Here is a 14,480-nt window from a genome sequence, read left to right as displayed (position 1 = left end):
TTCATTCTTAAACACATTTGTTTTATTTTTTGTTTTGTTTAAATAATGCATTGATCTATTATAATAAAATAAGAGGATAAATATATAAATAAATTAGCTTTGTGTCATTTATTTAGTTTAAATTAATAAATACTTTTCTATTAAATAATTTGTTTTATTTTTGTTTTTGTTGTTCAAATGGGCTTTCTTTTTTAAACACATTTTATTTTGTTTTTTGTTTTTGTTTTAATAAGGCATTGATATATTAGATTAAAATAAAATATCTAAATAAATAAACTAGCTTTGTGTCATTTCTTCATTTTTAATTAATAAATGCTTTTGTAATAAATAATACATTTTATTTTTGTTTAAATTTTAAAAAATATCTAAAATTATCAAATAATTTGTTTCCATAAGAAAAATAAATAATTTATTAAAATTTGGATATCAAATTTCATATTTATAATAAAATAGTAACATATTTCTATATTGTAAGATGATTATGTAATTTATTAAATTTGGTTGAATTGTACTTTTTTAAATTAAACTTTAATAAATAACAATCATTCTCAATAATTAAAATATTATTTTTTAATATGTAAATTTACATAAGTTTGAAGTGTTATTTTAATTTTTTTTAGGAAATACACTTGCTCACATCTTCAAATTAAGAAATAAGAACTTTTGGGGAAGCATACCAATAGTTGTTATAGCTAACTGTTAGAATCAAAGATCACTAAGAGAGGGGGCGGGGGGGGGGGGTGATTCAGTGATCTACGGGAAATCAAATCCACAAACTTATTCTTTATCCACCAGTTAGCAATGTATAGCAGAAAAGAACATAAACATGAAATAAAGAATACACAAATCCACAACACCAAAATTTTTACGTGGAAACCCAGAAAGGGAAAAACCACGGTGGGGTTGGTACCCATAATATTCATATACTATGGCTAGGGGTACATAAATATTACATAGATGGGGAATGCACTTGCATTCAGGCTCACTGCCTAGAGCTCACTGCTCAATTACAATTGCCCGAAAGGCTACAACCTTCAGGGAAGTCTCATTGACTTACAATTTGATTACAATGAGAAAATACAATGAAATGAACTCTCAAGTAGCATCTGACTATGCAAGAATGAGTTTTGGTTAAGCATTGAATCTCTAACTGTCTTCACTCTGCTGAATACTATGTTTTTGTCTCAGTCAACTACCAGATTGTCTGAAAGCAAAGTGCACACGTGAAACTGCGCTCAATCGCACCAAAACGGATCACCACACCACCAACACACTAAAATCAATCGCCAATTCGATCTTATATATCTGGTCTTAACACAAAAGCAATCTCCTTCAAGTTGGCTTCAAGAAGTGTAACGTGTAGCTCTAAGTCGGCTTCAATCTCGAACAAAACATAGCACTAGACAAAAAGATTATAATCACACGCTTCCTAAGGGTCTTCCCAATCACCGAGATCACAAAAACAGTCACCAAAAACACTGCTATTATCGGAAATCATTCTGGACCAAAACATCACCGAAATACCTTGTTTTATCAGTTAACTGCATATCGGTTAACTCCAGCTTCCGGATAAGATGAATCATGACTGTTGGATCGAGTCTCCAAGAAGAGTTGCCATCAATGACAACCCTAGACCATAAATCAAGCATCAAAGATCACCAGATGAGTGTCACTTGCCAACACTAACTTCACGCACACATAGATCTTAAACAACACATTCGATTTTGATGATTTTTTTTTGTTATCTTTGTATGTTACTTAACTACTTATAGCTATTGTCCTGGATTTTGGATAGTAACGACACACACTATGGGATCAGTTATGCATGCAAGGGTCAAAATGTACACATTTCAAAGTGTCGCCCCATACCCACTTAAAGATGCCCCAATAACCATGCACTTAAAATTGCTAATACTTATGACAAATGACCCAGTAGTTGTGCACAAATGCTCTAGTAGTCGTGCATAAGTAGGCCAATTATGGAGCAAAAAAGTTAAAAAGTGAGTAGCTATTGGTACATTTGAAATTTATTAATGGGATTTTAGTTATCATTTTTTTGGTTTCTTTATAGTTAGTAACTAGGGGGTTGGGTGCACAACACAATTATTGGAACATGGACAAACTGGTGTTCTTCCCCTATTGCTATTAAGATTCAATTGTGTAGGTTTTCAACCAAACTCATTGACCCAAGGTCAAGCCCACTTAGCTTCCTAACCTTGAGGGAAACTCCATGGTGAAATGCAATTGAGTTGGAGTAGTATTGGGGTGGATGACCTCTCAAAGGCAATAAGTATTAAGTGTACCATTCATTTGAGTGGTAGACCACTACTTATAAAACATGGATCAATGAATTTGACTCAAAAACTACACAATTAATCCTATCTTATTACATTTGTTTTTAGTTTCATGAGACTTATAAAAAATGGATCAATGAATTTGACTCAAAAACTACAAAAATAATCCTCATCTTATTACATTTGTTTTTAATTTCATGATGAAACAGCTCCAAAATAAATTGCGAAGCCCATAGAACCACATCACTAAGGATCCCCTCTATAGGATTCAAAATTCTGGTCTGCTGTAGTTGACGTGTATCCATGTCTTAAACAAAGACGCACGCAATATAAAACTTTCCCCTGTGCTTCATATAATTTCCACACAAATTGACGGGAAATTTCAATCATGGCGACATACACAAGGGTTTTACTGTTAATGATGGTAACATTGATAATAGCAGGGGAGATCCAGATTAGCTTAGCACAGAATTGTGGATGTTCCAAAGGGCTGTGCTGCAGCAGGTGGGGTTTCTGTGGAACTACTCAACTTCATTGCGGAGAAGGTTGTCAAGAGGGTCCATGTACCCTTAATACTACGGCCTCGCCTGCCTCCTTTAGATCCATTCATTCTGTAATCAGCAAGGCCATTTTTAACCGTATTACCTCAGGGATTTCATCTGGATCTATTGAATCTATAATCAACCAAATCTTCTTCAACCATATTATCTCAGGGATTTCGGCTGGATCCATTGAATCTATCATCTCCCAGACCTTCTTTAACGATATTAAATCAGGGGTTTCGGCTTCTTGTGAGGGATACTACTTCTACACTTACAATGGGTTTATCGACGCTGCAAAAGCCAAAAATTTCGCAGGTTTTGGCAACACCGGAAGTCTTGATGTTCGCAAGAGAGAGCTTGCTGCTTTCTTTGCCAATGTCGCCCATGAGACCGGGAGTATGAAAAAAAGGACCCCTGCTTGTAGTGCACTACGTCTTAAAGATATTGTTGAAACCCTAATCTTGAAACCCTAATTTGTCTTGTGTTCAGGTCTGTGCTATGTGGAAGAAATTGCAAAAGCAACCTACTGCGAACCTTCCACACGATGGCTCTGTGCGAGTGGAAAGCAATACTACGGACGGGGCCCTCTTCAGCTGACCTGGTAACTGTATTTCTGAACAATTCTTAAAATGATTTTTTCCCCTAAAACAGAAGCCTAAACTTTGAGCTAATGTGGGGAGGGGTTGAAGTTTTTCCCTAACAGTTAAATAACTCTTTATTTACATTAAATTTTTCTATCGAAACAAAAAATAAAAACCCCAGAGACCGATTTCTTGGGATAAAAAGCTCTGTTTTAACTCAATTCATGGAACCATAGCTTAAAAATCTATTTGCCAGGAACTACAACTATGGAGCAGCTGGAGAATATGTAGGACTTCCTCTACTGAATAACCCAGATTTGGTGGCACAAAAACCAGACATCGCCTTCAAAACATCAATTTGGTTTTGGATGATAAACAGCAACTGTCATAAGGCCATGACCTCCCCTGATGGAAAAGGATTTTCAGGAACAATTAGAGCCATCAACGGTGGAGAATGTGGGGGAGGGAGTCCATCAGCGGTGCAAAATAGGGTGAATTTGTATAAGAAATTCTGTGGATTGCTAGATGTTACGACTGGTCCCAATCTCTCCTGTTAATTTTCTTTACATCTCACGAATGAAGCAAGCATGTATACTCAAGTGGCCGTTGGTTCACTGATGAAAATGCTTGGCCAATAAAAAGGCTAAAGCTTGTAGATACAATTCAAACACCAATGAACTCCTCCCATGTAACAATTCTGTAACAAGAAACATTAGGTAATCATAAACATAACGAATTGTCTCATCTGCTGTGTTGTTGCTGATCCTCTGTTTTCTGGTCTGTTTCTGTTGTTTACTTTATTTTGTCAGTCTCATATTTGATGGTATTCATTTCGTTTGTCTAATAGGTGTTGTGTCTTTTGTATATAATCTTTTGAACTTCATGGAAAGGATGCAGCAATTGCAATTCACGTGGCTAAATACTTTTTAAATTTTTGGAAAAAGAACTTTGTATTCTATTTATTATTATTTATTGTATAAATTTTTTTAACAATACAATTAGCAAGAGCAATGCTCTTTATTAATGATATCAGATTTTCACAATCTATAATTCTGATCGCTGTTGTTTTTAGATACAAAAACTCACAGACAGTCTAATTTAGAAACAGCATCAATCAGCATTTTAAATTGTTCCAAACATACCTGAAAAAAAACGAAAAAAAAACACAAACAGTGTTCTAAATTATTTCTGCACATACCTGAAAATAAAACAACAAATAACATACATATGATCTTTTCACAATACAATTGGAAGAGCAGTGTTCCAATTTGCTCTAAGCACACTTGAAAAGAAAATAACAAATGACATACACATTCTCCTTGCATCAGTGTAGAAAGACAACATTTTACATATATTTTACATGACCTCCAATTGAATGGCTAATAAAAATCACTTTCTTTTATCTGAAAGTTTTATGTATGCATTTCAGCTTCGATTGTAAATGATTAATGGTTAAGTGAAGCCTAAAAAATAGATTCACCATATACAATAATCCATCTTAAATCTTAATCTTTATATCAATAGAAATATGCACAAATTTATACATAAAGTATATTGTGGACATGTATTCTTTAATAAAAATCAACAAAGTAGAATTTAAATTTGTATGTCTGTTCAGATTCATCTAAAATCAATCTTTATGATACAAATCTACACAATGTCCTTAACTAGGAATTTGTGCTACTGTAATGCTGGCCTATACTTATCAGCTTCTAACACAGGTTCAATTTGATGAACATATAGTTGTATTTACAATTTTTTTTAACTATAATTTACAATAAAACAATTCAATATCTGCATGGTACAAATGTGAAAATTTGGGTAGACAATAAAAAACATGAGTAATAATAGCAAGCATAAAATGATTGCTTAACTTCCTCTCTTTATCATGAACCATTTGAAGAACAATGTTACAAATATAAGAACCATCATAAGAAGTCTACATGAGAGAAAGGTTCAGCTATCAAAGCTACTTCTGATGAATTGTATATTACAAATAGAAATCAAAACCTCTTCAAACTCAAATGATCTATATCTCAAGAAAAAATGCTTGAGAGATTTGTCATTCATAGCATTTATGATCCAACAAAAAGAAATTATTTTAAACATAATCATTAAAAGCCAAAATGGTAGAAGATTTGAAACAATAACTAAAAAGTTTACTAGATTCTATTGAAATTCATAATTCCCTAATTTTGGAAACCGCACCTTTTTCTCTTCTGTGCATGATGGATGGTATACTTGAAACAGAAAAAGGAATGAATAATGCATAACAAAATAAATGAAGTGTAATGCATCACAAAATAAGGCATACAAAATTTCTAAAAAATTAAATGTAAACTTATAGCCATGAAATTCAAATCTTAAACAACCACATGAAACTACCCACCAAATCATTATCTTGCTTGAATGAAAGTTTCCATAGTTCTCTCTCTAGTCTAGAAGAGACACATTTATGGATGCAAGCTGACATACATCTATCTATTCATAACCAGTTTTAAAGAAGGATATCTAAGCCAACAATTGTTCAACCAAAAAATTTGGGTAACAAACCTTATAAAATACTCAATTTTTAATATGGGTGTTCAAAGGATTTCAAAACAATTTGAAACTATAGAGTAAAAATGGGACAATCATGCATGCCCATCAAAATAAACCTAATAGTAAATTATAGTTAAGCCATAGGTCTTTGAATTTTCAAATGTCACGAATTTAGTGAAATTTACGAATAATAAGTTCAGGAAATAACAAAATACACTTTCATGCTAATTTTTATAAAAATTCAAATATATCTATTGTTGTTTTAATTGTATAATTTTTTATTAATATAATATAAAATAAAATTATACATTTATTATTTTATTATTCTTGATTTTTTAATTAAAACACTGATATTAATAAAGATGAAATAATTAATTTTATTGCTTCTAATAAATAATTTTAATCTTACACACATTTTAATATCTTATTTGATGATCTTACACATATAAAAATGCATCCCAACATTCATCTCAATTCTACATTTTGTATAATATGATAGAACTTTGAAAGAGTTTCCCCTAACAAACTCACTTTCCAACCCTACAAAACTACATATTTCTCAATCTTTAACTTGCAATAACAATCCTTACAAAATAACTTCAATGTTTAGTCCTTTTGTCTCCTCTTGTGAGTACTCCCTAGTTCTTTTATTTGAGCTCTTAATGACCTCTAACAAAAAAATATTCTATTTCTTTTTATCTTTTGAAAACATAAAGCCAAAATCTAAAGATGGGGTCTTTCATAATAAAATAATAATTACTTGAAATATGGCACCAAAAACAAGAAGGAATCATCGCTTAGTCAAATGTAACTCATAATGGGCTATAACTACCTAATGGGGTGTCCTCTCCAACATGCATTATATGATAATTTTAAATTCTTAAACACACATCTATATATAAATGAAGCACTCTATTTTCTAGATTGAGCTAAAAAAGTCAAAGATGCCAAGTACCTCCCCCATCTTGATGGCATATGTAGCTTTCTTATCAAAGAAACCTCATAACTTATTAGTAATAAAACTTCAAGTAGCAAGAGAGTTATAATGCTCGTCGTGTTAACCCTAGAGATAACCAAACACACAATCTAGAAACCCAGAGATAATTTTTTTTCTTTGAAAGGTATTACAACACATTAAACAACATTAACACATTACTCTTTAAGAATTACATACATAAGTTATATATGATCACATAATTTAACTAAAGTGCGCAAGAAAAATTAAATTAGAAACATAGAAAAATTCTTCCCTAGGGTATCATACATATAATATATTTTGGCACTTATACATAATAATATGACACATTCATTATTTATTCTAGTGCTTTCACAATTCAGTCTAGCGCATTTTTAATGTTAAATAGTGCTTACAAAACACATTTTGGCACATTCACTATGCAGTATAGCTCATATACTAAATAAAATAGCACATATGCTAATTAAAAGGGCGCTTATGCCTTCCATTTTAGCACATATAGTCAAAGGAAAAATACGGCTCTGAAAAAAAATTAAGTTTTTAGTAGACTCCAGGAAAAAAACACTTAAGAAAAGTTCGACACAAGCAAATCGATCTGAAAGGGAACTGTAAAGTGGAAAAAGTGAACCCTAGTGACTCCCCACCTAGGAGAGAGAAAGGAAGTCACTAGGATGAGTTTTCACTTGGGACAACTTTACATTCAAAAGAGGGGCTTGAATCCACTAGATCCAAGTCCAAGAGAGACAAGGATGTGAATTCCAAGTGGATTACAAGGGTTGAAGTGTGATTTGCCCTCTTTTGTAAATTGGAAAGTTGACTTGTTGACTATGTGGAAAAGAGAGAGAAAATGAGTGAAATGAGGACCTACCAGTTTAGGGTCATGCTGTAATTTCGAATCTAAGCTAATTAGACTGATACGGATCTGCCCTTCAAATTTGGAGAAAAGTTGTCAGGACCGTGGCGAAAGTGTACATGGTCCTCCGAAAAATCCGCGAAACGAAAAAGGGTTTTCCGCCTCTATAAATGGAGTCCAAATCTAAAAATACACATGCACACCTGCAACCTACGCACATAAAAGAAGGGGAAAAAGGTTGTGGATAGGGGTTTGCCTCAGTCGAACACCGGTCGAGGAATCAACCTTGAAAGAAAGTAATTGCAAATGCTGAAATGTAAATAATGGAAGTGTATACCTTGTAGATCTGCAATTTGTTGATGATGATTGCTTTGCTTCTTGAATGTAATCACAAGTGTTGCATGAAATGACATGAAACATGACAAAACCCTAACACACACATGTTTGCAAACAAATGTTGTAATGTTGCTCCAATGGATGAATGAAGAAGACACATGAAGAAATAAGACTTGATGATTGCTTTGCTTCTTGAATGTAATCACAAGTGTTGCATGAAATGACATGAAACATGACAAAACCCTAACACACACATGTTTGCAAACAAATGTTGTAATGTTGCTCCAATGGATGAATGAAGAAGACACATGAAGAAATAAGACTTGATGAATGCTTGAAGACTTGAATTCTTGATGACGATAATGAAGACCTTCTACTTGAATTCCTGTCTATTATCCCCTATCATTCTTATGTCAAATGAGGGAATTGAATCTCCTTTTATACATGCCTCAAGGATTAATTTTTGATCACCGAAGGGCGACAAAGAAAAATTGCAAACCCCGAAGTTGGATTGTGGATAGGAAACCAGACAAAACCAACATAGGGCCACCCTAAGAGGTGGGGATAGGGGCACCACACCCTTTCTTAGGGGGACAGGGGCACCACGCCCCTATCCTACCCTATTTTGGGGCCCAAACAAGGTCTGGAGGCAAGAACAGGTCCTGAGCAGGGAAGAACCCAAGGGTAAAAGTGCAAAAAGGGGTATTGGTCAGAAAGGAGGGTGTCGTAACTAAGGTGAGGACTTCAAATGTGGTTAAAATTGCTAGGGTTGCAATTTTATGACACTACATTTAGCCCCCACTTTAGCGGGAGTATGACTTATGCCAATACTGTCGATAAAGTAGAAGAAAGAAATAGATGAATATGAGAGATGCAGAGCAAGTTCACAAGGAGTATAAGATGTCACTAATCTTGAGGAACCAAGCCCCCAATATTAGGATCTTAACTCACTCAAACATATGCAAGTGCACATAAAAAGGCATGCAACAAATACTAATATCTTAAGACCTCAAGTCAACTAGTCGAAGAGACCTTGATATGGAAAATATCTCAATCAACTAATATCATTCTTGAAACATAAAATGCCATCCCATGAACACATATAATCACATAAAAGAGCAAAGATGACATCATCCATGAACCATCAATAGTAAAACTATGGGTTCATGAGAGGAAGGAGAGAGAGGACATGAATACACACTTTGGTGATCCATAAGAAGAAAGGTGAAGAAGAGAGAAACCATGGACATCTCGCCCCTAGAACTAGGTGATACATGGAGATAAGGACATGAAAATCTAGCCTCCAGAGTTTGTCTGGGTGATCCGTGTAAGGGAGGAGAGCGAGAACATCGTTAGTTCCACCCAGCCTCATGCGTGTGTGTGCAAGTGAGGTTAGAAGTGTTGGTCTCAATTTTTGATTACTTTGTTTCCTCTCTAAGATCTCAAGCCTCTGTTCACACAAGGAGAGAACAACAAGAATAGAAACACAAGAAAACAATTAACAAGGTTTACAAATAAACCTCCTACATTTCAAGCTTAACAGAGCTTAGGCAGGTATGCCCTTTTGTGATTATATGCTCACAATTTCAATAGGTGATTTATAGAAAACCAATGCAAATTTATGCAAACCTTCTCACTTTAAATGTAACGGAACATAAATGAAAGATTCATTTTCATCGTAATGGATCACCAAGAATGTTAGGAACTTTAAAAAGTCATACTAGTGCCTTATTTGGGCCCCACAGTCATCTAAAATCAAATAACAATTTGACAGTGGAAATTCACATACATATCATCACCTCGATTTACTAAATCTATATATGCTTGACATATATAAACTCTCAACCTATGCTAGACCTAGTCATCAAATTCATGTAAATTTACTGATTATCAATGAAAAGGAAATAAGTATATTTAATTTCCCCCTGGGAAGAAAAAGCCTAAGAAATTTTCATAATTTTCCTTGCAAATCGTTTATCTAAACAATCCTAGATTATTTAGTCAAAATGATAACCAACATACAAACACGAAGACAACATAGACCTGGGCTCAAAAATGTTCTGATTGTATATTAATATTCCTTCATCAAAGTTTTACATAGACACAAAATGATCCTCTCAAATGCCAAAACAAAAGCCTGTTCATATTTTTCCAGAGCTTTAGTACAAAATTATTGCGATCCCCTTCTAGGTAGTCCTGGTATCCATTTATAGAAAATAGGATGTGACAAGCTTCAAACTTCCCTAAAAAATATTCCCATCCTAACCATAATTCCCCCAAAAATTTATATCAATTACAAAATATCATAGAAGTAGGAGCGCAACTGATTCTGAAAAGTATTCATCTACAATAGGTTAGTTATCCAGTTGGAAGACGACCAACTAACTTCCCAAAATCACTTTAGGTCGCTAGTGAACTGCCACATGCTAGAGCGTCCAGCTTCGGTAGAATCTCCCTGCACTTCTGTCTCTTTCACAACATATTTTCTTTCCCATACCTTGAATGTATCATCACCAGGCCAAGAGAAACTAATAATTTTCTTCTTCTGCTTATTCAAACTTTTCCACGTTTCCTTTAACTGTTTAACTTCCTTTTCCAAAAAGCCAAAATGTGATTTTAATTTTTCAATCTCTTCAATGGTTTGAATGAATAAAGAAGTGTCATCTATATTTATGATGTTATTTATTCTCTGAGACAACTTATGACCTAACTCGCCAAGCCATACTTCTTTATCTTTCAATTTACTGATACTAACAAAACCTCTAGGAAACAATTCAAATTTTTGGTTTGCATATTCTTTTCGGTACAAGTTTGCCCTCCTTTCTAAGTTGACTCTCTCCACTGCAAACCTGGACAAACCTTTTACTAATTCATAAGTAGGTTTGATAGTGACATCAACACCTACTTCTTCCTAGGATAAAGAATATATAGACTCTAAATCAACCTCTCTGGCAGTCCATTTATCCAAAATTGGCTCCAAAATAGCCTTATCTTCTTTCAAAGAACCCAAAAGACTCAATATTCTTTTCATATTAATTTATAAACAATTGTTGATCCAACAGTATCAACAAATTTCAAAATAGTACCCCTGATCTTCTCCTCATATTTGCTTGTAAAAATTGCTTGAGCCTATTTCAATTTATCCATCTCATCTTGGATGCTCTCAGCTGATTGGAAACCGAGAGTCATGGGAGAAGGAGGGATTTCCACAATTGGGCTGGAAGGAGGGGGCTTAGCAGGAGAAGAAGCAATCATTAGTTGGGAAGACTCACCTTTTTGATGTTGTCCTTCTAATTTACTCTTCAGCTTTGCAATAGTGTTATCTTTACAATCTATCTCAAGCTTTGCTTCGTTGTAAGCTTTAAGGACCACCTCTAATTTTACCTGGAGATCACTTTTCTCCTTGGCCTCTTTTTCAACCACTACCATGCTGAATTTAGCAGAATCTAAGGTCATGCTAGCAACTTCTACTACCCCTGTGTCTCTGTCTCTTTTCACAATCATGCCTCTTGAATAGTCAGATTCTGAGGAATCATTCCTTCTTTTATTTTCTTCCCTCTTTAGTAACCACATAACAAGGGTTGCATGGTCATTACTGTAATTTATTCCCTCTATAGGCTTGGTTTCCTTCCTTACTGCATCAAAAACTATTGCATCAGCTATGTCCCATTCTGGGAGAATTAGCACTCCAGTATCTACAATCACTTTTCTCCCTTGCTTAGGGGTAATTGCTTCAAATTCTTTCAGCATTTCCTGCTTTATTTCTGCTTCAACAACAAATGTATCCTTATGGGGTTGTTCAACTTTCCCCTTTTCACATCTTTCTTTAAATTGCCCTATATGCCTTCGTCAAACAAATTGCAAAAATGTTCCTTTCTTTACAAAACTGTTATCAGCCAAAAATTCATCACTGACCTGCTTAATGACAGGATCCAGGTCTCTACTTGCAAATTCTTCAATAGTTAGGTCCATTTTGGCACTTGTTAGCTCTTCTGGAATCCCTTCTTGCAATTCTCCATATGCACATGCAATCTCTCCTAGTATTCCTAGTTGCAGTAACTGCTTAGCAACTACCTACTCATCACCGATAAATCGTGGGGATTGAGAAGGAGAATACAAAGATTAACTTGATTGTGCTTTCTTTTCTGACCTCTATCTTTTTGGGGAGACTTGTGACTCAGGATCATCCTCCATTGGCCTCTTTCCTTTTGAAGTAGAAGGCTCATCTTTCCTTGGCATCACTACATTATATCTTGACCTCTTATACATCACATATTCACCAAGGGGAACAACCTTAGCAAAAACAGGCTTAGTTAAAACAAGCTTAGATTTCTCAGGATGTGCCTTCATTACAACATCCTTATTCTCATTCAGAGTCTACATTGCATCTTAAAAGTATCCTATCAAAAAATTGATCTTCTCCTCAAATGGGTGAAAGCTTTTCAAAGGATCATAATTCTTGTCAAAAAAATGGACAAGATCAAGGGTCTTCTTGTATGCCAACCATTTTCCTTTTTTACTTCCTGCTCGTCTAAATTAAATTCATTTCTTATCAAATCTTTAGGGAAGTGAAATTGATGAGCTCTGCCCCAACACCTCACTTTCTTCCTAAACATGCCATTGAAGAAGTCTTCAAGATCTGCAAACCTAGCAACTGCTGTTGACAACCTATATGGTTGAAGGAACTTCTCAAAATGTAGCTAACCACCTTTGGTGACTACAAACTGATGGGCCATGGTGACTATTGGGAAAATTGTCCCTCTTGATTTATTTGTTAGCTCTACTTCTCGTAGGCCTCCAATATGCCTCATAATCTCAGCAATGCCAATCTTCAAAGGGACATGATAGGGGAGCAAATATGGGGTTCCCCTGAAACCATATACTCTAAAAACAATAGAAACAGGATATAAGATTATGTCACCCCAATTGTGCATAATCTTGATGCTCTCTGCAAACTCCTTAGGTCTGATGAATTTAGGGAGAACCTTTGGGATCCTAGTGCTCTCTTTATATAAAAGGATTCTAAGCTTAGATGCAAAGCATCTATCAAACTTTAGGTAACTAGCATCTTCTCTGTCCCAAGATAGATCTGCACTCCATAACTGAACAAGCATGTCTTCACCATCCTTTTTCCTTAGTAGGTCCATGTCTTCTGCAAAATATTTCGTACCCTTACACAAAAACATATGCATCAACAAGGAATACCAACCAAAAGGTCTATCCACCTTAGCATTATTTATCCCAATTAAACCTTCATGAATGGCGTATGTAAGATAAGGTACAAAATCATATGTCACTTCTAAGGACGGGTTCAAAAGTTGTGCCATCATAAGCATATAATGGGTGGGCATGACGTTCTTTGCATCAACTTGAATTCTTCCCTAGGGTATCATACATATAATACCGCACACCTGGTCTCTGCTAATCCTCTTGAATGCCCTTTTGCAACTTGAATTTCAAAACAACTCCTTATGGGGGCACCTTAGCGACAACTGAGCATTTATTACCATCAATAAAGCCGCACACTTCTGCAATTAATTCTTTTGAATTTCAAATTTTGTCTCCAACAGGCCAGAAGGGCTTTCTTTTTAGTATCTTTCCCTTCAGTCGCTGATCTGCAAAGATTAAAGTTCGAGCAACTTTCTATCGTGGTCTAGCGACAACCGTTAGATCATGTGGGTTCAACGCACCCTTCAATCACTTTAGCCTTCAAAGTGGGCCCATCATTCAGTCACTCATCTTCTCTTTGTCACTAATCCATGATGAGTAAAGGTTGAGCATCTTCTCATCATGGTCTAGTGACAACCATCGATTTACTTTGGACTTGCCAACTCTTTAACACACCTGGGCCGCCCACATTGGCCGGGCCCACCAAGTAGTTGCTAGTCCATGATGAATAAAAGATGAGCATCTCTCAATCGTGGTCTAGTGACAACCATTGGATCATGAGCTAACCGTTCGATTATTAAGGTCCTTCGTTACTTAGCCGTCACCACAAAACTATCTGCATTAACCATCTGCATTAACTGTCTAACCCGCCCCGCCGCTAGTGGCTTGTTGTTGGGTTGCAATGATAATTCAATGAACAACTTCCCATTGTGGTATCACAATAATTGTTAGATCAAAAGAAACTTATTCGGCCTTTAAGAACTCGATGCATATATAAAGAAAAATACTTAGGACTTTAGGAAATTGTGAAATATTTCAAATTTAATTAAAACCTGCCCAAGCCTAGAACTAAAAATGGCCCCTTTCAACGACACAACGACCCCTCCGCTTAAGTGAAAAAAAGAAACAGGCAAACATAAGTGATTTGGAAATAATGCGACACGACAGTTTATTCTTTAAATGATTTTG

The 14,480-nt window shown here is 35.0% G+C and overlaps 1 protein-coding gene across 1 annotated transcript; it reads left to right on the top strand.

The window, feature by feature from the left end:
- Nucleotides 1-2,520: 2,520 nt before the first annotated feature.
- LOC131070623 (endochitinase 4-like) lies at nucleotides 2,521-4,161 on the top strand. Its single transcript, XM_058006211.2, has 3 exons — nucleotides 2,521-3,232; nucleotides 3,326-3,437; nucleotides 3,674-4,161. Exons 1-3 carry the CDS (start codon nucleotides 2,683-2,685, stop codon nucleotides 3,972-3,974), a joined length of 963 nt encoding a protein of 320 aa, XP_057862194.2. The 5' UTR covers nucleotides 2,521-2,682; the 3' UTR covers nucleotides 3,975-4,161.
- The last annotated feature ends 10,319 nt before the right edge of the window (nucleotides 4,162-14,480 follow it).

Source organism: Cryptomeria japonica, chromosome 1, assembly GCF_030272615.1.
Source record: "Cryptomeria japonica chromosome 1, Sugi_1.0, whole genome shotgun sequence".
Taxonomy (NCBI): Eukaryota; Viridiplantae; Streptophyta; class Pinopsida; order Cupressales; family Cupressaceae; genus Cryptomeria; species Cryptomeria japonica.
This window is presented reverse-complemented; position numbering and strand designations above follow the sequence as displayed.